The sequence below is a fragment of the Symphalangus syndactylus genome, chromosome 10, assembly GCF_028878055.3.
Source record: "Symphalangus syndactylus isolate Jambi chromosome 10, NHGRI_mSymSyn1-v2.1_pri, whole genome shotgun sequence".
Taxonomy (NCBI): Eukaryota; Metazoa; Chordata; class Mammalia; order Primates; family Hylobatidae; genus Symphalangus; species Symphalangus syndactylus.
This window is the reverse complement of record NC_072432.2, coordinates 59,277,233-59,304,925: the sequence shown is the minus strand read 5'-3', so window position 1 is coordinate 59,304,925 and position 27,693 is coordinate 59,277,233. Positions and strand designations below refer to the sequence as shown.

Below are 27,693 nucleotides of genomic sequence, written 5' to 3'. Positions count from 1 at the left end.
TAAATAAAAATGGTACTAGAAGTCAAAGATGGAATTCCAGTGGTTTCTATTATTATCTATAGAGAAGCTTAAGTGTCAGAAAAGGAGAAAAGTGGAAGTATAGTAAAAGAGAGAAGCTGGACTCTGCCAGGTACTGGTTCTTCTCTTTCATAAAAGCAGTTTTAGAGAGGATTTAGGGTTTCTTTGCCCCTGTATAAATCAACCTGGGGTGGAAGAAGCATTTCTCTGTTCTTAGTAAGAGAAGCGGTAGACATAGTATATTTTTGCTCCCATTCATTTGACCTTCCTCATAATTTGGGTATCTTATGTCTATATATGTGTGTGTGCACTGTGCACATATATGTATATGTATGGCACATATATACTTATTTTTGTATATGGCATATGCCCTTTGGTGTTTATTGTGTAAAAATAAACTTTGTATGTAAAAAATAACCATTTTTTACAATGGTTGTAAAAAGTTAATTTTCACTTTGAAAATACTGCTAATTATTGATTTTCTTTTCTTAAGGTAGAAAATATTTTGTTGAATGATGGTGGGAACTATGTACTTTGTGACTTTGGCAGTGCCACTAATAAATTTCTTAATCCTCAAAAAGATGGAGTTAATGTAGTAGAAGAAGAAATTAAAAAGTAAGTATTTGTCTTTATTGCACTTTTGTTGTGGTAATTTTAAGTTAACTTGAGTCTCTGGCCAGCACTGCTAATACAAATTTTAGGTATTTCATTTATAGATTTCTTTGAACTATTTCTGTGTGATAGATGTTGATTAATCATGTCTGATCTAGCTCAGTAGGAAATATATTTTGCCATAGATGCAGATTTTTTTAATCTACATCGTAAACAGATTTATAAAATTTGTTAAATAAGCTGTAGTTAATTAGTGAAATTGTTAAAGGGAGTTTGAAATGATTATTGAATTCAGTTAAACATCTTTGTTTTTACTGATACTGAGGATTTGTCCTTGTTAAGAAAAAGTTAAATTATTTGAAAACATTTAAGCTTTTACTTCTTATTTAATATTAAAAGGATTGACTTTTTTATGCATTGAAAACTATGTAGAAAATGAAAGTGTTAAGACTGCATCATCACTGTTACTTTGTAATGATACTGGAAAGCTCTGGAATGGACATATATCATGTCTACTTTATGTTCTCTTAATCCTGTGCTTTCCGTGGTTGCTAAAGTACTTGTGAGAATCTTTCGCTGACTTTTCTGCTTTCTACTTTTAGAAAATGGAACTACTTGTAAATTTTAGGTTATCTTAATAAAGTGATACAGAATGCAGAAAGATCTCTCAGAATAGGACTTTCTAAATAGTTAACCTTTTCTGAGTTGCCTTTCATCACTTCCTCACAAATTCTCTATTGCCTAATACTATGTCAGAGCCATCATTTGAACTGCAATATTTTGAAATAGTTCAAATAGAGCTGATTTTACTCTGGCACATTTGTATAATACTGTGGATTTCTATGCTACATACTACTACTCAGGAAACTTAGCCTATGATGATTATGTTAGATTTAATAAAAACAAACATGTTAGTAAATATATAAAGTCCTGAAGAATACAAGAATAATAAAGTATTGAATTGGCTTATTGGAGAATACATGTATATAATTTTAAAAATTTATTGGATTGTGATGTTTAGTGGCTGCTGTATAGAATTCTGTCCAAACATCCCTGACCTGCTAGACATTTTATTTCTTGCTGTTGCCTTTTGAAGTATAAGGTTCAATTGAATGTTTTATTAGCGATGAACAAAAGTTCATGAGGGGTTTTATCTTTTGTGGCTCAATTAATGGACTAACCATTCTTTCAGCTGACAAGTACTTATTAAGGGCCAACACTTTCTTGATGCTGGGGTGGGGGTATAGTGAATAAAAATCCTGTTTTGGTGAAGTTTATATTTCTGGTTTCTTAGGTCATTCCTCCACAGTAGTAGTATTCAGACTCTCTCACCAGAGTGATTTGGAAAAAGTAAGATAGTAGAATGTTGACTTTTAAGAGACTTCTTGCAAAATAAAATGATGCAATCTGAATCTTAAATTACGCCATGATGTAGGATGTCCATTCATATTCTGAACATTTCTGACATGAGATTTGAGCACTACTTCATTAAAATGTTCTGTTCATAATAAATATGGGGGTTTTCTATTGGTAAATATTTATTCATAATACCTTTTGGTTCCAAATAGCTTATTATGGCAGTCAGTATTAGAAATACACTTAATGAGTGCAGTTAGATTGTAGCAACTAGATTACTTTTAAAATAATTATAAAAACAAACTCAAAAGAGATTTACTACTGTGTCAAGGAAGTATGTTAGAGTCCGTAAAAACAATTTCCTTAGTAAATATATAAATTAAGTTTTTGAGAGGGTGGAAGTTTTACTTTTAAGTTAATAGACAAATATTTTGATAAGGAGACTATAATAGCCAAATTGTGTTATTTCACATAAAAATTCAAGGAAAACTGTTTCCAATATATTGTCATTAAGATTTTTATAATAAAGACAATTAAGCTTTTAGATTATTAGAAATACTGTTGTATTTATTGAATAAAAATGTATATAGATGCTTTGTATTGTTTAATCCTTGATGGGTTTTTAATGAGTTTTTAAAGATAGTATTATTCTATATAATGTTATTGAACCTAAAAGACTTTTTTTGTAGTGTTTTATGTAGAAACAATGTATTATCTGTCTTTTTTTTTTTTTTATATATATATCTCCACTCCATTTCACTCATTTACTGCCAGGTATACAACTCTGTCATACAGAGCCCCTGAAATGATCAACCTTTATGGAGGGAAACCCATCACCACCAAGGCTGATATCTGGGTAAGGCCAAGAAAGGCTGGAACTTGCTCTAACCAAATTAAAAAATCTGAGTTCAGTTTATTATTTTTTTCTCTGCTCCCCAAAAGGCATTTCCTAATGAGTAGAAGAGAGTGATGTACAGTAGAGCTTCTTATTCGGGAGAAGAAAAGTACTAGAACATTTTATCTTCTCAATCCTGAGATGGAAAGCTAATGTATCAAAAAGCAAATAAAAAACTTCCATATAATGTAACTTTTTAACTACAGTATTTTTTTAGGATTTAGATTATATATGAGTGTTAACATTTTTTTTTGAGTGAAATTTTGGTTGATCAAAATACGGAAAAGCTGGACATAACTCTTAAGTAATTACACAATAATTTTCTGGAGTATTTTAGGATCTTTTTAATGGAAATTTATATGAGTAAATGTTTTTCTAATTACAATATAAACATACCATTGACTAGCTTCTATATATTGAGGGTCTTTATCATTTAGCCTGTATATATCTGGATATAATTACTGAAATAGACCATATTTCTTTATAGTTGAACTTTGTTAGAATATAGACATCTCTTTAGAACTTATTTTATAAATATGTTTGTGATTGTATTTAATAAACTAGGAAGAGAGTATTTTAAGTGTTAATTCATTTAAATTCAACAGTTATTTAGCCGTATCTATCACAAGTGACCATATTAGGAATGGAGGAATAAAATTCTTTGGAAATAGTTCTAGGGTTTATAGAAAAGGTCAGGTTTATTTTGTTTTGAAAACATAATGTACAGAAAATTGTCAAGTATAATGTGTGAAACCAAATGAATATCTCCTTGGTTTTCCTTTCCTGGCCTCCTCCCTTTTAGGGTTGGAGTACCAAAGTCTTGAGAGACAAATATTCTTTTGTAAGATAATTTTAAAAAATCTTTAATATCTTTTTATCTATATAACATATATACATTCACCAAACAGTAATTCTTGTGGTAGATGAATTTTTTAAAATCACATGTATAATTTAATCAATTAAAAATAAGTTTATTAATTTGGTACTACTTATAGATCTCCAGCTTACATAACTCAAATTTAGTTTGCTTTCTGCAGCATTAACATTTGACTCATTGAATGGCTTATAGTAAAGGTGAAGGTTATTATAATGTAGAAAGCAAATTAAACTGGATTTTAATTTATAAGATGAAGGTATTAGAAGAGGTGATTATGGAGGTCTTTTCTGGCCCAATTTTGTGACTGCTGTTGAATTCCATATTACTTGAAAAGAGTATTTCAATAGCAGATAAACAATAGGCATCATACTTTTCATTCTGAAGCCATTGAAGGTTTATTGAAAAAAAATTATTCTCTAAGCACATGACTGTTATCCAATATCTTAACAAAAAGGAGGAGATCCTTTTTTGGGTTGTTTTTTCCTCAGACTTAGTATGCCAGTGAGGTAGCATACTAAATTGTCAATTATACTTTTAAAATTTGTACTGTTTATATATCAGTTACAGAGTAGAGATTCTGTGATGGAAAAACTGTAAGCTGTGGGCTTACAAATAGATACTGGAAAAAAAAGAAACATAATTAGAGAACAGTATATTTGTATGCTTGAAAGAGGGAGAATTTTAATTTCCATGATGCCATTTTTATGCTGTCTTACTTAGCTCAGGTGAAACACAAGTTTGCTACAATATTTTAGGTGTGAATTCAGTAATCTCCAGAAAAAAATACTAAATTCAAATTGGCCAAGAACTGTATCTTTCATCCTGCTTCACTGTAGTACTGATTCAGAGAGTTATGATATTGAGATATGATACTGAAGTATTTAGCACTTCATATTTTAGAAAATAATTATTTTAAAAAATAATTTTTTGCTTGGAAGTTTCTGTTTTAGGTTATTATTTTTATCCGGAGATTTAGGATGCTGATTTTATAAAGTATTAGAAAATTCATTAATAGGTAACATAAAGAAATGCTTTATGTTACCTATTAGTGAAGAAAATTGAAGATGGTTATCCTCAGCCTTCAAAATTCAGTCACTGGTTCCCTTCTGTTTCTTGTACAATTCTCATTGAGATGGATAAAAAGGGAAATACCTTTGATGTGAAAAAATTAGTGTACCTCATTGTGGTCACACTTTACAAAGCAGAGTATTTAGATTTATATATTTTTAAAGTATACTTGCATTGCTAAAATTGTTATGTGGAACCCCTACAACATTTACTCTAACACAAGACAAATTCCTAAAGTTTGATTGACAAAATAAAACTGGCTAAAATGGAGATTTCTGTTGCCTAGACTATCATCTAGACTGTGCAAAGAAAGATGTAGTCTAATGTGGACATTATACCATTAATAGCATTTTTTTTTCTTAGTGTTGTTAAGGGAGGCTTATGTTCAATTTGATGTATATGAGCTGAAAATACTTTCCTTAAAGAAAAAAGCATCATAAATCTTTTGTAACCATACAGAACCGGTTATCCCTACTTCAGATCTTTATAATTTTGTCATGTAATAACCCAGTAATTTGTTTGAACTAACATATTGAAATTTTTAGAGCTTTTGAACTGTTTTCATTGGAACATTGCTACAATATTGAAAACAATCTTTCGTAAATTACTGTTGCTGAACTCACCAAGGGTGTTTAGGTCTATTATAAGCTTCATAATAATTATGAAAATTAGTGCACTTGTTAGCTGAGTAAATTTACTAAGTTGATACGTGGAGAAAATTTAAAAAAGGAAAGCTGACTTGGTAATTTTTAGATAATAAGGCCAAGTTTTGGTATTGCTGATGTAAGTGTATACTAACTTGGACAATTTTATACAATTTGATTAGAATTGGAAATACCCCTTACACTCTTAAGGCCTGTAGGTGACACTTCTTGGGAAAAAGTAATGATTTCTTGGGCCAAAAAATCTTAAAAAAAAAAAAAATCCTTCTCAAGTTTGAGCTGTTAGCACCTTAGCTAGAAATTTCCTGTGCTACTTTTATAGATGCAGTTGGTATTTTAGGGTGTTTTGCCCTCATTGTCAGCAAGTAGATTTATCAGTGCTGTGATGGTTATGAAGCCATGCAAGTTAAGCAGACAGAGCCCTTCCCTTTTGAATTTTAATATAGATTACCAGGTTACAAATACAAATATAATTAGTATAATGTGCAGTAGAAGTTGGAGGGTTATATCTAGAAACAGAGAACTTAATTTTTATAGTGTAAATTAATGAGCTGTGCCTGGTAAATAGTAAGAATTTACTGATGGTTTTCTGATAAGTTTAACTGTGCTAGCTAATTCATATTTGGAATCCCAGGACTTTTAAACATGCTTTATAGTGAATTCTTAAAAATGCTGTTAAAGAAGAAGCCTTATACTTTGTTGGTTATATGCTAGTTATGTACTAAGTATATATTTTCCTTGTGGAAGAAATAAAAGTTTAATTTTTTTCCAAAAGGAACCAGCTACTTCTAATTTTTACGATACCATTAATTCAGCCAACTAGCCACAAATGTGATAGAAGATCATGGAAATGATATAGTTAAATGTCTTTTCAAAAATTAAATGTATTAATTTTTTAAAGAAATAATTTGTAAAAAGATTGTTGCAGTATAGAAACATGACTTTTTTAAAGTAACATTTAGTTTTTGGCTATTTTTATGTCTTGCTAACTTGAGCTCTAATGATATTTATGCTTCTTTGGTTTACAGGCACTGGGATGTCTACTCTATAAACTTTGTTTCTTCACTCTTCCTTTTGGTGAGAGTCAGGTTGCTATCTGTGATGGCAACTTCACCATCCCAGACAATTCTCGTTACTCCCATAACATACATTGCTTAATAAGTAAGTATTTGGAAAAATATATGAAAATATTGTAGGATACTGTACTTAGGGCCTACTATTTACATTCCTTTACTTAAATCTAGTCTTAATTTCATATATGAAAATTTTGTGAAACTATAGTAAAGAAAAAAACATTTAAAAAAGTGTTTAAAAACTTACATAAGAATGAAAGCAACCTAATTATTGATTAATATAGATGATTTTAAGCCCCTGGGTAAGATTTAGTAGCACACACCAAGGGATAATGTCAGAAGGGCTAGTCTCCGAGAGGCTCTTGATTTCAAAAGAATACTTTAATTTTTCTTCCAACCTCCTTTAAGATTTTTTTCTTCCATTTTGGTAGGTACTGTAATTTAACTTTTTATATATCTACATGGTAAAATTTATTAAAAAGATTTGAGGAGGGGGGAGGACCATCAGCTATTAAAATAAATTAGGAAGCTACAATATTTAAACAGCTCCTCTTAACACGGAGTGTGTCTAGCATTAAGTGTGTTGTGTCTAGCGTTTCTGCTTTGTTTTCTGCATTCAAATACCCCTTGTTGTAGCCTCCAGCTCACTGAAATAGAAAAGAGAGAAATAGAAATATATTTGAGGTTTGTATGATGAAGATGGCAGTTCAACTTTCTCAGCCATTTGTGGGCAAAAAATAAGGCTGGATCTCTGTTTCATTCTTTATGCTAAAATTGCAGATAAAGATCTAAATATAAAAATAAAACAAATGTACTTGAAGAAAATAAGTGTGAAATTATTTATAAGAGTAGAATGTGGAATTTATAAGCTAGACATTTAATCCCAGGAACTGTTATTAAAAAAAGATTAATCCATTGCCATATAACTTTAAACCATTAAAAGTTCCCCCAGACTCATGAACCCAAACCCACAAATTAGAAATATTTGTTACTCATTTGACAAATGTCTAAGTTTTATAATTTATGACGCTTGTGTAAATCATAAAGAAAAGGGTAAAAATTCCAAAAACGGTCAAAAATGGCCAAAAGAAAAAAGGAAGCATAGAAGAAATCTAGTCTGACTTGTGATTTAATTTGCTTACTGTAGTAGGATCTTATTTTCTTGTGATTAGGTTTTTCTTTTTTTCTCTGTGTGTGTGTGTGTATGTTTGTGGGAGTGGGGTGGAGTTGTGTGTGTTTGTAGTGTAAGATGGAAAAAAAAATACTACAGATAATTTTAGATCTAATTAGGCTCTAGTTAATTGATGCATTACAATGTATTACATGCTTCCCTTATTGTCAGTAAATATGCTAATTTTAGTTTTTATCATTGCTAGTAAAATTTGATCGTGTATTATGTCTTTGAACTTATTTCTGAGAGCTAGGCAAAAATAACAAAATGTTGAAAAAACATAAAAGCATTCAAGTCAATCTGAAATTACAATATTCCTAGTATTTTACCTCCTGTCAGAGGGCTTTATGGACTTTTAAAGTATTGTATTGAGTAGTAAAAACTTTAAATAGAGATTTTAAAACCATAACGTACTTACCTATAATGTAATGTGTTTTAGAAAACATTTAGATTCTTTGCAATTTTTTTTTTTTCTTTGTCTTCTTCAAGAGATAAGGTCTCATTCTGTGGCCCAGGCCCTGCTGGAGTACAGTGGTGTGATCATAGCTCAGTATACAAACTCCTGGCCTCAAGTGATCCTCCCACCTCAGCCTCCTGAGCAGCTGGAACTATGGGCATGTGCCACCATGCTGGGCTAATTTTTTAATTTGTGTAGAGATTGGGTTTTGCTATATGCCCAGGCTGGTCTCAAACTCCTGGCCTTGAGCAGTCCTGCCACGACAGTCTCCCAAAGTGTTGGGATTACAGACATGAACCACCATGTTTGGCCTGCGATTTTATTCTTTATATTTTTCAAATGTGGCCTTTTGTGTCTTTTGCTATTTTATTTCAGTGTCTCTGTGTTTATAATATGTAATTAGTGATTTATATTACTTTTAAATAAATCCTACATTCAGAAAATCAGGAATTCCTAGCTTGGCTCATAGTTTTTGAATGTGAAACTTTTGTCAATTGTGTATTCATGCAATGTAGTTGTTTCCATATATTAACGTAAAGCATAAGAAGATATACATTGTTTTAGTATTAGTTCCATTTGCATCCATTTTATAACACAGAAATTTTGAAAATGAAATAGCTGTGACAAATCTTTGTTAAAACTGTATGATTTGTGGTTACCTAAGAATTTGAATATACTTTTCTTATTACTAATTTAGGTCAAGGGTAGTTACCATTATTTACTCTTCATAAACCTATTAATTTCTTCTTTCTTTTCTGGAGACTTTTCTTCTTAAAAGTAGTGGAGTCAAATATTTAGAACTTTTCTTAGCTTTTGTTAACTCTCCCAATAGACAAGTAATGGGGCCGACATGGGGGATGAGGAAGGAAGCACTTTATATTTCCAGATCCAGGAGTTGAAAAGAACTTAGGAGAACCGTTTAGAGGAGAATGAGAAGCATAACTAACAGGATTACTGAATAGTTATGAAGAATGTACCGAAAGCTGGCTGCCTCAGTTGTCTTTTGGCTCCTGTGTTGTAAGGTGATTAAAGAAGTACATTGTAATGGGTGCAGCACACCAACATGGCACATGTATACATATGTAACAAACCTGCACATTGTGCACATGTACCCTAAAACTTTAATAATAATAAAATTAAAAAATAAGAAAAAAAAAGAAGCAGCACATTGCAGAGTTTAAGAGTAAGACTTCTAGAGCCAAACAGCCTTGGATTGCATCTGCTCTGTCCCTGTTTGGTATGGAACTTTGAGCACCTCCATTTATCTCAGTCTTCCCATTTCTAAAAGGGGCATTTAAAAAGTACCCACCTCTTAGGGTTATTGTGAGAATTAAATGAAAGATGAAAAGTGCTTTTTAGTAAGAGATAGCCTTTAATACTATAGTCATTATTACTATAACAACTAGCACTGTAACTACTCTTGATATCAATATTATAATTCTTCATCTAACTTAATTTCTGATTTTCTGGATAGGGCAGGACATGCTGTCAGACACTTACTAGAGCATACTTTCCCTGCAGAAATAAGTTTGGATGCTTTGAAGTGGAATTTGGTTTTATGGGTTAATGGTGGATCTATCAAAGGCTTACCATAAATTATCATATATTCCAGAATATACTGTTAAATATAACTACTAAGATTATTTTTCTTACCTTCTTATTTTGTGCAGTAAGGTAGTGATGAACACCATGTTGGTCAGGCTGGTCTTGAACTCCTGACCTCAGTGATCTGCCTGCCTCGGCCTCCCAAAGTACTGGGATTATAGGCATGAGGCACTGCGCCTGGTCATTTATTTATTGACAGGATCTAGCTATGTTGCCCAGGCTGGTCTCAACCTTTTGGGCTCAGCTGATCCTCCTGAGTAACTGGTACTACACGTGTGAGCCACTGTGACTGGTTTGATTAGTGTTAAATTTATTTCAATACCCATATTGTGGGAAACCAGGAATTTGCTTGCTTGTTTTTACTACATTTAAATTTGTTATGGAAATTTAATAATTTCTGCAAATACAGACAGAGCAGTGCAATAAGTTTTCATGTACCTCATGAAAATATCTCACCCGACCTCACTGGTTATCAACTCATGGCCAATCTTGTTTCCTCTATAACCTCACCCACTCTTTTCTCCTATATTATTTTTGGAAAAAAAAAAAATAGCTACTTAAAAGTACCTTTGAAATGAAAGATTAAGATACGGTTTCCTTGGAGCTTTTCAATCATTGGCTCTGGGTTACTACTTGAATAGCTGTAGAGAGAGGGCTCTGATCAGTAACTTTTCAGGGTAGTTACCAGGACTATTCCAAATATATTATCCTGGCATTATTTAGTGCCACTTAATGTTTTAGTTATGATTGAACATATTATCAGCTATTAAATTTAGTTTCATTTCAGCACCTGTATACTAAGATATGTAGGACATATATAGTAACATGTTTAAGTTTCTATAACAATGTCTGTAGGTTAACAGACAGAAATAATGTTGATGGATGAAATATTTATGGTTGGAAAATTAGAGTGGATGTTTCTCATTTCAGGGAAATTAAGGGTAATAACTTGAAGTTTGTGGGAGAGAAAAATGTGTCTTTATGGAGGGAAAACCAAACAAATTTTAAGCAGGAAAATTGTTTCGAGACTTCTATCCAAAGTATTTTCTTTTTAAATTTGTTGAGCTGTTAGATTAGAGATGGTGGCTTAACTTTATCTAGGCCCAGGCATGGATCCTTCGTTTTGTGTAACTTGAATGGTAACTACTTTAATTTTTGGCTTGGGTCCTTGACTAAACCATAGTATAACTTGGCTGCTGCAACAAGCAGCTCCTTTAGCTTCTATTTTTGTTGGAATGTGCAGGGATTTTGTGCTTTTCTGTGCAATATTGGTATAGGCATAATTAATTCAATTGCCTCAGACCAGTGTGTACATCAATAGGAAATATTGTTGTAGTTTAGTCATATACTACCTTCAGTGCTGAAGCTCTATTTTGTGTTCTTAGGTTGTGTTAGTAGTATTTGTGTCAACAGAAAGATTTACACTATTGAGTGAGCAGAGAAATATTATTTCTTTGTGGCTAAGTTTTAAAAAGTTGATTTTATATTTATAGTAGAATCAGATTCAGTGGTAATGGTCTTGTGATGATTCACGTGATCATTTTAAGTTGAGTAAACAAGGGCATATTGTAGCTTCTCTGCCTTTTTTGTTTTGTTTTTAAACCTAATCACATAATACTACTTTTAGGTTAACTGGACACATACATTCCTTAATCCATTTCTTTTCCCCAAAAGCATATTTTGTTAATAGATGATATGGTTTTATTGTCATGAAGTAGCAATTAATAAAACACTGAACTCGAAGTTTAATTATTTGCAGGAGAAAATGGCTTTAGAAAAACTATAAAAATTGAAGGGTCAATTTCTTTCTTTCTTTTTTTTTAAAGAGACAGGGTCTTTTTGTTGCCTATGCTGGATTGCAATGGTGAGATCATAGCTCACTGCAGTCTTGAACTCCTAAGCCCAAGCCATCCTCTCACCCCAGCCTCCTAAGTAGCTGGAATTACAGGCAAGAGTCACCATGCCTGGCTGACATTGTCCTTTTTGAATCAGTGTTTAGCTGTATTAAATGTGATACCTCTGCACTCTAGATTACATCCTTCAGTAATCCAGTAGTACATTTTACAACCCATTCTCTTGAAGAGTTCAGTAAATTATATTATTTAACTTAAGTGCTTAAAGATGCCTTATTGATTTTTTCCTTTTTTTAATTGCTAATAATATTCAATTTAGAAATATTCGGAGATAAAAATGTAGCCAAGTTCTACCTGTGGGTTTTAGGTATGATTATTCGTCTTTTCATACTTTGAATTTAGAACCAAGTCAGAGATGGTCCACTGGAGCTCATCAGATAAAACTGTCAACTTTTTGGTACTGATAAAGCAGATTGCAGAATGAAATTTAGATCTAAAGCCGAAGGAGCCTGTTCCTCTGTTCCCAACCCTCAAATTTATTAACATCCACTCATAGGCAATGCTGGAAAACCTTAGACTTCTTCCACAGAGACAGGTTACTTACAAAATATGGTTTAGCAGAGAACGTGTATGTTCTTAAAATAACCTGTTCTGAAAGAAAGATCATCAGAGATTGATGGATGGAGGTGTTTCATTCTTTTTTCTAGTCTAACAATTTGACAAATCACTGTCTTTCCCATTGGGGAGAATGAGTTATAGTAGTAGATACAGATCGTGGCACTACACTAGCACAGTGGCTTCAAACTTTTTGTGACTGTGATTCAATATACTAATAAAAAATACATTTTAGTTATGACCTGGTATACACACAACACACAGAATACACACACATAAACTGAATCATATTTCATGAAATATTGCTTATATTTACCATATTAATGTACTCTAATATTTTCTGCTCTTCTTTATTACAATAAATAGTAGTTCTGACCTTTTGAGTTGATTTTATGTCACATAAATGGGATCAGTACAGTTAGACAGACTAAACTGGCTCCAGCAGATATATTCCCACATGAAAACATGACCCAGGGGAATTGGAGGTCCTTGTGTTTGCTTATAAGATAATATCAATTCTACCTGCAACCTAGCTACCTAATCATTAGAGGATATGGTGTGCTTAACTTGAGAGACACAAATACCTATACCCATATAGGTTAGGGCACAGAATCTCAAATTTATTTTTTTCTCCCTCAGTGCTTCTCAACTGTTATGAAAGAAAACAAAGAAAAACCAGGAATGCCTCAACTATCATTTAATTCCTCTCTGGATACTTGAAAAGTTTTTCTTGGATTAAGCCAGGCCACAAAAGAAGTACATTCTTAAACCATACCCCTTTCTTTTACTGCATGGCATTTAGGCCACTAGTCCAGACTGATAGCGTGTTTAAAACATGACCCTGCGTCACTCACTGCTATTCCTTAAGGATGTTGTTCACTTTGTGTGAGCTATCTTTAGAAAGACTCAACAGAGAATTTGCTCTCTAGCTTTCAGTATCACGAATAGTGTTTTTCCTTAGCACCTGATTTGTTTTTGTATTAGATACACTGTGATTCATGTAATGGATCATGTTGCCCTGTTTATATTGGCAGCTAAAAAATGGAGAGCAAATTTTGGGCCTGCATTTAAGACCAAATCATATGTAGTTTGTAACTGACCTCATTATCCTGTCCATCTCAACCCCCCAAGCCATTATTTTTCCATTAGTTTTAATTTTCTTATATATTTAAAAAATCTTAGCTTTGTGTGCCACTTCAAGTTCTTTATAGGACTAAATATGTATAATTAGCTATTATTGAAATTAGATTTTAAAAGCCAAATAAATTTGTTAGAATAGAAAAATAGGACTATACGTTTGTGAATTAGGTAGATTTCGTGTGATTTGTTTGGTTTTTAAAATTATATGAATAAGTAGTTATTGTTAACAGTATGTTTAAATTTATCCCTATTTTGTGTACTGTTGTTATGTTAAAAACATTTAATATCTGTTGGTATCAAGATAAAATAAATTTTGTAGATTCCTCAAATCTTTTCTCGATTGAGTTTGAATATAAACTAGCAAATATTAGAATTAAAATGTTTTTAGTTATTTCAATCTAGCAATGGTGGTAAAAATTATAAAAAAATCAGTTTTATAAGTGATATATGTTAGCATTATAAATATATAAAATCAAGTTACATGCAGAGTTTTCGTATATTTTACACTGAGCTCAGAATCTCTCAAATAAATTATAACTTTCCACATAACTGTGTTTTTAGCCAAAATAAGTTTATCATGTCATTGGAGATGTATCACACATTCTGTATTCAAAATATTACTTAAATTTGAAGGGAAGATTTAATTCATTTTGATTTGTAATTTTATTTAACCCGTTTACATACTTAGATCTCTCTATACATTATTAGCAAACTTAAGAATATCATCTAATTCTTTAAATTTTACATTTTAAGTAGCTTAAAAAGGATTTAAACATTATAACAACTTAGAGTTAATGAAGCAGAGGTAGACTTCGAGATGTCTTAACAAAATCTTTTACTTATGGAATTGAGTATAAATGTCAACCTTGTGAAATTTAGAATTAAAAATTATCCAAGAAATGGAGTACTACCAAATGGTAGTGGACATTTTGGTAGAAAAAAGATCAGGCATTTCAAGCAATACTGTAAGGTTATTTTGAAATCTGTTCATAAAAACCAGAAAACTCTGCCCACATTTCTGAGCATGATGTGGATAACATGTTAAGATACAGAACTATGGTGAATGTTGTTAGCATCAATATGGGAAGAGAGCATGTTTTTGGAAAACGACAGTGCCAATCCATTACTACTTTGTTAGATTATAACGTACACAATTTAGACTTTTCTTAATGATTCAGGATCACTTAAAAATTAATGCAGGTATTTTGGATAATTGTAATAATTATTTTGAATAGAATTATCTTGAAGGACCTTTTTACTATGGCCTTGAAACTTTCTTGAATAATTCCCCAGTGTTCACTAAACTCACTTTTTCTTTTGTGTCACTTTTTCAATCGAATAATCATGTTTGTCATTCATACTTCTAATGTATAGCTGTTCTGTGACTGATCTACCCTTAGCTTAGGATAATGCTTTATTTATAAAATAGCAATTTCTGCAGTTTCTGTAGGCATTAATAAAGTTTGCTAGAATCATCACTCATCTTAGAATGGAACAGAAAATATGTATTTTTTATCCTTATAATGTGCCCCTAAGTAGTATAATGTGTCCTTAAGTAGTATAATGTGTGTTTCATAAAACTTCTTAACATTTTGATCTATTCTTGTAGGGTTCATGCTTGAACCAGATCCGGAACATAGACCTGATATATTTCAAGTGTCATATTTTGCATTTAAATTTGCCAAAAAGGATTGTCCAGTCTCCAACATCAATGTAAGTAGATTTTCAAGTAGGATATGAATTTAAAATTCATTTTATCGTATGTGAATATATTTACTTTCAGAGTTACTTTTTTTGTTGTTGCTGTTGTTAAAACAGAGTTTCTTGTTTCATGACAAGTGATCTGATTGTGTGTTTGATATTTGTGATATAAAGCTTCAGTACCCAAACTATGCACTGAGATACCTTGGGGAGCTGCTGCAGACTCAGGCAGGATATTTTGCATTTTTGAGGAAAACACAGGGACATCTTTCTGACTTGACATAAAACTAATTTTATTAAGTTATTTGGGCCTACCCATTTAATAAACAGGACTGTTAGCTTTTTTTTTTTTTTCTTAGAAGTGTTGTAAACAATTACTGAGACACTGAGCACTCTGTTAACTAAGTTTGGGAAACTTTGGTATAAAGAGCACAGGCCTTGTAAGTGGGAACTAAACGATGTGTACGCATAGATATAGACAGTGAAGCAATAGACATTGGAAGTCAGAAAGGTGGGAAGCGGATGAAGGATGAGAAGTTACCTAATGGGTACAATGTACACTATTTGGGTGATGGTCATACTAAAAGCCCAGACTTCACCATTATGCAGTATATCCTTATAACAAAACTGCACTTGTATCCCCTAAAACTATAAAACAAATTTTTTTAAAAAAGCACAGGCAATGTAAACAGAGAGACCCAGATTCAGTTTTGTCCTTATCAGTGACTGACTTTGAATCTTTTGGTAAGTTACTTTAATGTCCATTTCTTTTTCTGTAAAACAAGGATAGTAATTATAAGGATTACATGTAAAACCCAGTGCCTAGTCCATGGAAGGTGCTCAGTTGGCAATAGTTAGTATTATTCAAAAGCTTTCAATTTTATTCACTGTCTGTACAGTGCATTTAACTACTTCAGGTGAATCGCGTATGGCAAGTCTCTGCCAATGTTAATAAAGGTTCTGCAATCACCACTGATTATAAGCCATTCTTGACTTTGTAAAGATCATTCTGGCCTGACCTGTTTCTGTAGGGTTTCCTTTATGTGTAACTTAATTTACCCCACTAAGAAAAAAGAAGGAATGTGGTACCTTTCCTTTTTTTTGAAGCCCTTGCCATATTGATGTACTCTTTTCTCTGTTGAAGCTGAAAGCTTTGCAGTTCTAAAAGTAGATAAGTAGACTCATTCGACATTTACTCAGCAAGTATTTATTGAGTACCTACAAAGAACTAAACACTGGGTATAGACAAATAAACAAGTACTTCTGCCCTCATTTTCCAGGACTTACATTCTGTGTCTTGAAAATTATCTGTAGTATGTAGAAACAACACTTGATTCTTATCGTAAATGCAAAATAGTTATTGATATACAAGTGTAATATAATCTTTCTTTTTACTCAAGATTTACCCGCCTATAAATGGATACAATGGTGTTCTTCTGCTTATTTTCCAAGGTTTCTGTGGCACATGAATATGAAATTGACATTTGTGTAACATGTAGTGATATTTGCAGATTAGATCTGGCAAATATATGTGAATAATTTATAGGTATCTGATGTGAAAGTAACAGTGCCTCATAGTGCTTTTAAAGTTCAATAATATATCCATAGCTTACAAAAACTTTCTGCAGTTAAAACAAAAAACTAAAATGAAGTGTTTTATTTTTTTTCTTCCAAGAATTCTTCTATTCCTTCAGCTCTTCCTGAACCGATGACTGCTAGTGAAGCAGCTGCTAGGAAAAGCCAAATAAAAGCCAGGTAGGCAAAACTATGCTGAAATTGAAAAGGCATTAAAAAAATGATAGGTCTTGTTTTTAATCCTAGCAAGTGTAATTGATTAAATACCATCTTCGTCCACAAAAAATGTTGTGTTGCTTATTGTATGTGGTATAATTGAGATAGCAAATACAAAATAAGCTTTTAAAAATATTAGATAAAGAGTCTGGCATCATCTCACTGGAACTGTTCACTCGATGACAAGTGATTGTTTAACTGATGATGTGACAGCAGGTCTCTTTTTTGGACAGGATTTGTCATTTTCATCACATAGCAACTCTAGTTTAGGAAATACTATATTTTGACTTTATAGATGTTTATTTTTTTAATTTAAGGAAAGAAAAAATAGCTCTTACAGCCAACTAGAATATATAGAATATGTATGCACTTTGTAGAATTTGTAATGAGTGGTTATAATACTTTTTAAGGCTGGTAAATATGTTTTCAATCATTTTTCAGAGCATTTATTATATTATTAATAATAAGTTTGAACTATATTATGTAAGTTAAGACTGAATCTGTTAATGATTGATTCCCCCCCACACACACACTTTTTTGAATTTAAAAGTTAATAAGCAGGATTATATCTTAGATTATCAGACAGGTATAATACTACATTTGGGGAGATTTCTTGGTCACAGCAATTTTGTATTGTATGTTATTTATGCAAAGTTCATTTGTTTACACAATACAAAAATATATTCATATGCTTTTTATATGCAAGATGTAGACAATTGAAACACAAAGAAAAAAAAAAGCAGTTTTTATTTCCAAGGAGTTCACATTCTAATTGACAAGTAAACGATTACAACCTGATAGATATTGGGGTACTTTGAGAGTGTGGAGGAGGGGAAAGACTGGGAAGAGAGAAAACAGGAGCACATAAAGGATGCTTTCCCTGCGGGCGGGAGTTGCTGCACTCCTCCTTGAATGATGAATAGTCAATCACTTGGAAGGGTGTGGAGTGAAATTATAGCAGGCAGGCAGTTTAGGCAAGAATGACTCTTGTGAAACTACAAGACTAGGACAAAAGGGGACATATACAGGAGTAGTGGGAAATGAAGCTGGAGAGGTAGATAAATGCCAATCATGAGCAACTTTGTTTATATATCATGCTGAGAAATTTGGACTTTGGCCTATAGGTCAGTTAATTTTCAACCTTCTAGTCAGTTCTACTCTTTGAGAGTTGGTTGTGACTGTGTTGTAAATGATCTGTTACTTATAAATTGTTAAAATTTCATTTGTGAATGACTTATTTTAAAAAATGGTGTTTCTCTAAAAATATCTTCACTTGAATTTCAAAATGTTCTTTTGAGAAGAGATGAAGATGTAAAGTTATATCTAACTTGCGGGAATCCAGCTTGACCAGCAATCGTTCTTATCTATGACGTAGCTTTAATTAGCATCCACTGTTATAGTTGAGTGGTAATTATGAATTATTGTAGGATTTGTCAGTTGAATTTTATTGTGACTTCTGTTTTTTAAAATAATTAGTAAATAGTTAAATCTTTGAGAAAGTAGGTGCAGATTTTTTAAAAAAGCGTAAGTCAGCTGAACAAGAATGATGATTTGTTAATTTTTTACCCTAATGCAAGTTATAGCTGTAGATTTACAAGACAATGAAATAGTGCTATTAAAATTCACAGTGCTTATTTATAGTATGTTAAATCTGAACATTATGTATATTAAAAAATAAGGTTGACTGGTACTTACTGGTTAATAATATAAATTTACTCTTTATGAATATTAGTGAGAACTCGAAAAAATCTAAATGTATACAAAGCTTAATATTAAAAAATTTAGTTTTTTCCATGTAAAGAGCACATTTTGGGAGGAGAAATCATTTACTAGCAGTTTCATTACCTACATGTTTTCAAAAAGCTCCTGTGGGTTTCTCAGCTGCCTTCAATCTGTGGTATTCTTTGCCTTCTTAAAAGGTTGCTCTCATCTCCCCGAACTTTGCATCTGCTCTTAGTATGGTTTAAGATGTGAAATTTATCTGACACATGTCTTAAAGATGGAGACACTGAGAATCACTGGCCTGGCAGATGGAAACATTGAAGGATTTTAAGCAGGAGTGTGAGTCTGAGTTTTAGGAAAACTACAATGATTTTGTTCAGGTGATGGCAAGGAGAAAAGAAGGGAAGCAGAAAAACAGCTCTGTGACTGTTGTAATAGTGAAAATGAGACTGTGCAGCAGTATTGATGCAATAATTACTGTTTTTAACTTCAGTCAATTTTGTATCTTCCCTATGCCTAATCTGCCCAGGCATTTTCTTCCCATTCCTTCACATACAATGCCTGGTTTCTTTGTCACTGCCTAATGAAGTCAAACTTATTAAGAAAATTTTAAACCCCAGTTTCTACCTGAAGCCTTCTGTAGCCAAATTAGGTTAAAAGTACAATTACATCTCCATAAACTCTTGACAGCACTAGCTTGGCACTGATGATTTTTACTATCTTATATTTATTACATTTCCACTAACATGTGCCCTGTCTTCCTAGGTATGCTGTAAATTCTTTGAAGACAGGGTGTTATGCAGTGTTTTGCTAGATATCAGTAAATGTACAATACATATTACTGCATTGATAAAACAGAGACATCAGAGTGAACAAAGTATACAGACTTTCAATATGCTTCTTAGGGCTTTTGCTATGCCTGCGTGTGTTGTGAATCTCTAAAGAGGGTTTGGACCAGCAACAAGACAACGTCAGGTCTGGCCTGTACTAGCCATTTAATACAGAATGGATAGTTAAACAGAGAGATTGTGTACAATATTTCCCCCAAATTACTTGAGCTTAGGGAGTATAGCATTGATTGTAATGCCACATCAATAATTTGATGTCAGTAAATACTTGATTGTCATTAAAACAAGATATAATTGATTATATATATACCGATATATGTATCGGTATATATATGTAGTATATGTATATATTTGGCCTATTAGTTCAATTTTCATGTCTTTTACCATCCCCATCCCATCTAGAGCTTAAGTGTTACTTTCAGAAAACAGCATACATATAATTCTAAGACCTTTTGATTCAGCGTCACGTTTTTTTTTTGGTTCCTCTTGGAAAGATAGTTGTTAATAGGGCTCCCTCTTGTGGTATACACAGATATTGGGAAACAATTGGATCTGTGCATTTGCTGATAGATGCAAATGCAGCAGATGTGTGCTTCATAAATCATATGTATGTAAAAATTTTAAGTATTCACTTGAAAATGTGTAAGGGGATTTAATAAAGATATTTTATTGTGAATCCTGTTGGAAAGTGAACATTTGGTCCTATTAACAAATAGGAGTTTTTGTACTTAATTTATAGAAAGCAAGTTGATAAATACATAAATATTTTACCTTTTTTGTTCTTTTAAAAAAGCAAATGTTGGTGTCTTCTCAAATTATATTTATTGTCTCTTGATTTCAAAACTGTGTTTACTGCTTAACTACTCACATCTGGGGCCTAAACTAAGTCCTAGTGGGATAAATTTTATATACTTTCCAGTATGTGTTCTAAGTAAAGCAAAGTTAAAGATTCAAGAAGTTGAATGTGAGCAGGTGGCATCTGTTAAAAGTTTTGGCTTATTTTGTTTAACATGCCCTAGGCCACAGTCTTTTCTTTTTTTATGCCTTGGAGTCCAAGCAAAGGGAGATTATTCCTTGCTGTTTCTTATTTTTATTTCCCTGACAAGTTCAGAGAGTGGCTGTCAGTTTTGTCCAAAACCTTATGAAAAGGTTTCTGTTTATTTCCTTTCAGTATCATTTCATCTCCTTAAGAGCAATTTCTGGGACTATATTCTTTTTCTGCTGGTTTCAGTAGCAGATTATGAATGGTTGTGTACTGTTTTAAGGAAAATTGTTAGTTTTATTTATTTTTCTGTCTTTAGTAAACATTTAATACTTGAAAATGAGCCTTAGGAGAAAGATGGGGACTAATGCAATTATCAGTACTAGTTAAAATGCATCTGTTGAGTTGAATGCTTTATAGAATAAATAGTAAATTAGAAATAATCCCAATATTTAGAATGAAATATATTCTTCTGTTGTAGAATAACAGATACCATTGGACCAACAGAAACCTCAATTGCACCAAGACAAAGACCAAAGGCCAACTCTGCTACTACTGCCACTCCCAGCGTGCTGACCATTCAAAGTTCAGCAACACCTGTTAAAGTCCTTGCTCCTGGTGAATTCGGTAACCACAGACCAAAAGGTAATAGAGCCCCGCCAACCTCATCCTCTTAAAGGTTAAAGTTAATAAACCTTTTATGGTTTGATTTCTTGACCTCAGGTGATCCTTAATATTGTAAAGCAGATAACATAATGCTTTCAGAAACTTTCTACTGATGTCTAATAAATTCAGTTGGTTTCTCAACAATTCAATTGTTGTGCGCAAAGGGAAGTTATGGTACAAAAAACTCACAATTTGCTTTGATACTATAAATACAAACTCTTATCCCTAGAGTCATCAACTAATAGGGTTTGAGGTTGGGAATAAAGTTCAAAGGTATGGAAAAAGTCTATGTTATATGAGAAAGAAAGTTGAAACACTAGTCTTACAAAGTTATATGTCTTTGTATTGCACCTAGAGCCTTGGCGAAGGACTATCTTGAACCATCAGTATGGACATTACAACATAAAAACTTACCTGATTTTGAGAAAAATTTACTCATCTAAAGTATCTCCTAAGCATTATGGTACACTGTGGTACTTAAAAAAATTTTTTTCCCCCAAAGAAATATCCGTAACATTGGAGTAAACTTATTTTTCTCAAGGATCTGGGGTATAACCTGAAGACTCACCTTAAAGAAATCCTGTTTTGCACTTTATTTCATGATAAATCTGTCTTGTTTTAATGTTAAAATGTTTTTAATGAGGATACCCTAATGGTTAAGAGCGTACATGTTGAGTCTCACGAACCTGATTTGAGTCCTATTTCTCCCATTTTTTAGTAATATAGCTTCTAAAAGTACTAGTACCTATCTTAATAGGATTATTGGGAGGATTAAATGGCTGTTTAATGTGATACCTGATATATGATATGCCTTTGATAAATGTTAACTATTAACTACTGTTACTATCAAGTAAAGTATATGTTCAGGAAAGGTGATGTTTTTATTTTTTATTTATTTTTTTGAGACGAAGTCTCACTCTTGTCCCCCAGGCTGGAGTGCAATAGCACGATCTCGGCTCACTGCAACCTCCGCCTCCTGGGTTCAAGCCATTCTCCTGCCTCAGCCTCCCAAGTAGCTGGGATTACAGGCGCCTGCCACCACGCCCAGCTAATTTTTGTACTTTTAGTAGAGACGGGATTTCACCATGTTGGCAGGCTGGTCTCGAACTCAAAGGGAAGTAGGCTTTGCTCTGTATTGGATACTGTCAAGAAGAGGGCGTATGAAGCTGGGTGCAGTGGCTCATGCTTGTAATCCCAGCACTTTGGGAGGCCAAGGCAGGTCGAATTGCTTGAGGCCAGGAGTTCAAGTCCCAGCTACTGGGGAGGCTGAGGTGCAGATGATCCCTTGGACCCAGTAGGTGGAGATGGCAGTGAGCCAAGATCGCACTGCTGCACACCAGCCTGGGCGACAGAATGAGACTGTCTCAAAAAAGAAAAAAAGCAAGAGGTGTTATGATATGTTTAGGTTTCTTAATATAAATTTTGTCTAGAAAGAAGGAAGCTAAAGCCTCAGTCGCTAAAGATGTTGAGACATTTTTGGGGTTTGGACAATGTTCATGGTTTTGTTGCTGTTCAGACATGATTTTGGAGTGGTCTTATTTTGATCCATCAAAGTCATAGTGTCCTTGTCTAATGTTGTGTGAGATTAGTCAACAGGAGAGCACCAAGACTTAGCTGTGATTGCCAGGCCTAATCTTGATGTCAGGGGCCGTGTTTCTCTTTCTTACATGCTTTCAGTTTAAGTTGGAAAAATGTTCCTCTTTTTCTCCCAATAAGTGCATTTTTTTAAACATTTCTTCACCCTTTAAAAATAATACAAAAATTAACACGTGAGTATTGTATTTTAAAATATTCGGATTATACAGTAGTATTCAGTGAAAATGTAAATGTCTCCCTCCATTTTCTTCCCAGAGTTAACCAGCAGCTGTTTAATGTTCATCTTCCCAGTCCTTTTTTATATTTTTACATGTATATATACAGATATAAATAATTCATGTTGTATTTAAAATAAATGGAGGCCGGGCATGGTGGCTCACTGCCTGTAATCCCAACACTTTGAGAGGCCGAGTTGGGTGGATCACTTGAGGCCAGGAGTTTGAGACCAGCCTGGCCAACATGGCAAAACCCCATCTCTACTAAAAATACAAAAATTAGCTGGGTGTAGTGGCATATGCCTGTAATCCCAGCTACTTGGGAGGCTGAGGCACAAGAGTCACTTGAACGCAGGAGGCGGAGGTTGCAGTGAGCCAAGATCATGCCACTGCACTCCAGGCTGGGCAACAGAGCAAGACTCTGTCTCAAAAATAGTAAGTAAATAAATAAATGGAGTCATATTATACATACGTATTAGTTCATTTTCATGCTGCTGATAAAGACATTCCAGAAACTGGGGGAAAAAAAGAGGTTTAATTGGACTTGCATTTCCACATGGCTGGGGAGGCCTCAGAATCATGGCGGGTGGTGAAAGGCGCTTCTTACATGGCAGCAGCAAGAGAAAATGAGGAAGAAGCAAAAGCAGAAACCCCTGATAAACCCGTCAGATCTCATGAGACTTATTCACTATCACAAGAAAGACTGGCCCCCATAATTCAGTTACCTCCCTCTGGGTCCATCCTACAACATGGGAATTCTGTGAGATGCAATTCAAGTTGTGATTTGGGTGAGGACAAAGTCACACCATATCATTCCACCCCTGACCCCTCCAAATCTCATGTCCTCACATTTCAAAACCAATCATGCCTTCCCAACAGTCCTCCAAAGTCATAACTCATTTCAGCATTAACCCAAAAGTCCACAGTCCAAGGTCTCCTCTGAGACAAGGCAAGTCCCTTCCACCTATGAGTCTGTAAAATCAAAAGCTAGTTACTTCATAGATACAATGGGGGTACAGGTATTGGGTAACTACAGCCGTTCCAAATGGGAGAAATTGGCCAAAACAAAGGGGTTACAGTGCCCGTGCAAGTCTGAAATCCAGTGGGGTGGTCTAATTTAAAAGCTCTAAAATGATCTCCTGTGACTTCAGGTCTCACATCCAGGTCATGCTGATACAAAAGGTGGGTTCCCATGGTCTTGGGCAGCTCCTCCCCTGTGGCTTTGCAGAGTACAGCATCTCTCCCCACGGCTTTCATGGGCTGGCCGTTGAGTATCTGCAGCTTTTTCAGGTGCATGTTGCAAGCTGTTGGTGGATCTACTATTCTGGCATCTGGACGATGGTGGCCCTCTTCTCACAGCTCCACTAGGCAGTGCCCCAGTAGAGACTCTTTGTGGGGACTCTGACTCCATATTTCCCTTCTGCACTGCCCTAGCAGAGGTTCCCCATAAGGGCCCTGTCCCTGCAGCAAACTTTTGTTTGCGCATCCAGGCATTTCCATATATCTTCCGAAATCTAGGCCGAGGTTCCCAAACCTCAGTTCTTGACTTCTGTGCACCCACAGGCTCAACACCAAATGGAAGCTGCTAAGGGTTGGGGCGTCCACTCTCTGAAGCCACAGCCTGAGCTCTATGTTGGCCCCTTTGTGATTTCTTTTTTAACCTATAAGTTACTTAGGGGGCTGTTGTTATTAAATTTTCAAGGAGATAAAAGATACTAAAGGCTTGAAGGATAGGGGGAAGTGAGGGGTAGGGAGAGATTTACTAAAGAATATAAAATTTTAGCTAGATAGGAAGAATAAATCCTAGCATTCTATACCACTGTAGAATGACTAGTTAACAATATTTTGTATAATTTCAAATAGGTATAAAGAGGATATTGAGTGTTCCCAACACACAAAAAAAGACAATGCTTGCAGTGACAGTTTTGCTAATTATCCTGATCTGATCACTCTGCAAAATATGTATCAAAACGTCAATATATATCCCATGAATATGTACAATTATTATTTGCCAATTAAAAAATAAAAATTTTCAAGGTGAATGATTTTTGAGTAGTTATTTTAATACTGTTTCAACTGGAAAGAAATACACTTAAAAGGCTAATGATGGTTGTATCTGTGTGGTGGAATTGTGATGTTCATTTTTTAACTTACATTTTTATAAGTATTTTCAAGGATAATTAAAATGAACATGCATTTCCTTGTAATTAGAAAAGTTAGAAATAGTTATAAAACTACTTTCATAAAGCTATTGTACTTAGGTCTGAGGAAATTTGAGGATACTAACATTGATGATAAAAGAACCCTTCTCTCCCCCCTTGCACTCTCTCCCCACTCTTTTTATCCTCTAGGATTGAACAGTTGTATTTGAATGTAGGGTAAGTTATTAGAGGAGAATATAGAAATTATGGTGTATTAGTGTATTACATTGTGTATATCTTACTTTTTAGTTAATTTTTAAAGTTTATTCATAGGATTTGCCTAGGGTATAATTTATGGAGCTTATAAATAAATATCCATTTAGGAGACAGTGTTAATAGATTCATTACAGTGAGCATTTATTAATCATCTTTTGTATAAAAGGTTTTTGGGGACTCTTAACAGATGAGTAAGTCATCATCTCTTCCCTCAGGGTCCCTGGTTAGGAAATAGCCATGTAAGTCATTAATATGTGCAAGACAGACTGAAATGTAATAAACTGAGTGGAAGTGCTAGATGAAGGAACAAGGAAGAGAGGTTTGAGCTAAACTTTAAAGAATAAGAATTTCACTAGGTGGAAAATGGCATTCTAGACAGAATTATATTGGTACTGATACATACTCATGATAGTACATGATATTGTTGAGCAGTGTAGAACAAACTAACATGGATGTTGTGTTCATGGAGAGCCAAAGTATGAAACATGAAGTGTTTCTAAGATGTTGACTTGTTCAGAGTTGTAGACGGCAAAATTAAGCTTCTTTGGTACTTATAATTAAAGTAAATCCCTATAAACTCTATGCATATGGAAGTTTTTGTGTTATAAATAAGGATATAAATGCCTTAAATTATTATTGAAATGAACATGTTGAAATCCAGCTTTTTAATTGAAATCATTAGTATGTTAATGTAATAAGTGTTTGGACCTGTCTTTAGGGGCACTAAGACCTGGAAATGGCCCTGAAATTTTACTGGGTCAGGGACCTCCTCAGCAGCCGCCACAGCAGCATAGAGTACTCCAGCAACTACAGCAGGGAGATTGGAGATTACAGCAACTCCATTTACAGCATCGTCATCCTCACCAGCAGCAGCAGCAGCAACAGCAGCAGCAGCAGCAGCAGCACCACCACCACCACCACCACCTACTTCAAGATGCTTATATGCAGCAGGTAATTTTTTTGTTTCTTTAGATAGGGAAGTAGCGTGAAATTGATGCAGCAAATTGAGTATCAGTGAATTCCTTTTTGTATCATGGGCACCTTGAACTCTAGATTTGAGTAAACACTTTCCCCAATTTTCTGATTATGAAAGAATATGTATTTAATTTGCAATCAGTGAAATACTTAAGAATACTCTAAAATAGGTTGCACTGTGGCCTTATGAAGAAAAGAATGTTCATCTGAAACATTTAGTACTCACAAATAAGCACTGCAGTTTATAATGAATATTATCTGAGGTTACGTTTTGAGTTCACAGACTAGTAATGCTATTGTTGGAAAGGTGATATTAGGCTTTTCAGAAGTAACATTGTCTTAGATTTTTGTCACACTCCTGGTTTTGGTTGATAGATCCAGAGTGGAGGGTAGTAAGTAGGTGGTACCATGGGATGCCCAGAAGGCACCACAGAAGGGGAGATAAAAGGAGAGTAGATTTAGTGTAATGGGTCTTGGTTAGAAGTTACTCAGGTGTCTTTATCTTCTAGGAAAAAGTGGTAAATGTGTTTTGGTAGCTTTCTTCTAAACATCCTTAAATTATGCTAAAAATGGTTATGTTTTGTTGATAATTTTGAAACCAGTTCTGATGAGCATATTTATTAATAAATTATAGTAATTTAGAGTATAGCTATTTTGTATTGATGTTTGGACTACTGATTTCTCAAATCATTATGGTAAGATCAATACTTTAAAAAAGGGCTCTGACACAAAAAAGGCATGAATAACATTTATTAATTTGTTTGATTTTCTCATTGTAGTATCAACATGCAACACAGCAGCAACAGATGCTTCAACAACAATTTTTAATGCATTCAGTATATCAACCACAACCTTCTGCATCACAGTATCCTACAATGGTAACTTAAATAATTTCTAGAGATTTCTCTGAGTATACATTATGGTGTTGGAATTCACAGTATGAATCATATTATTCAGAATTTAATAATTCAAAATCAAGTACGTTAATTGACATGTATTTTATCAAAGCCAGTCGTATATTCTCAAACAACTTTAAATTGCACTGAACTATGGCACCTGAATATGGCACATAGTAATTGACCAATAACATACATCTCTTATGTTATTATATAAGGGAAATGATGTCTTACCTATAGTCTTTTGTCACATGTCTCTTTCATTCAGCAAGTATCTATTGAGTAAAAAAATGAAACCCAAAGGGAGAGTATATTTTCTTCAGAGAATAATTTGACCTTTTTTTTTTTTTTACAGCAACCACTATATTAGTGACTTTAAGCTATTCTTTTTCTTAAAATACTTGAAAGAGGATTTTTGATTCTGGCCAAGTGAGCCTACCTTCACAACTTTTTAAAAAGACTTATTTCATCTTGATGTAGTT

General features: G+C 33.6%; 1 protein-coding gene across 2 annotated transcripts in view; it reads left to right on the top strand.

Moving 5' to 3' along the window:
* BMP2K (BMP2 inducible kinase) overlaps nucleotides 1-27,693 on the top strand; it is a 146,236-nt gene that overhangs the window by 71,566 nt on the left and 46,977 nt on the right. For both annotated transcript variants that reach the window (XM_063610340.1, XM_055297215.2), the window contains exons 5-12: nucleotides 512-633; nucleotides 2,761-2,842; nucleotides 6,517-6,649; nucleotides 15,012-15,115; nucleotides 16,779-16,858; nucleotides 20,928-21,091; nucleotides 26,059-26,291; nucleotides 27,095-27,193. In XM_063610340.1, coding sequence (XP_063466410.1) covers nucleotides 512-633; nucleotides 2,761-2,842; nucleotides 6,517-6,649; nucleotides 15,012-15,115; nucleotides 16,779-16,858; nucleotides 20,928-21,091; nucleotides 26,059-26,291; nucleotides 27,095-27,193 — 1,017 coding nt within the window. The remainder of the gene's footprint in view (nucleotides 1-511; nucleotides 634-2,760; nucleotides 2,843-6,516; nucleotides 6,650-15,011; nucleotides 15,116-16,778; nucleotides 16,859-20,927; nucleotides 21,092-26,058; nucleotides 26,292-27,094; nucleotides 27,194-27,693) is intronic.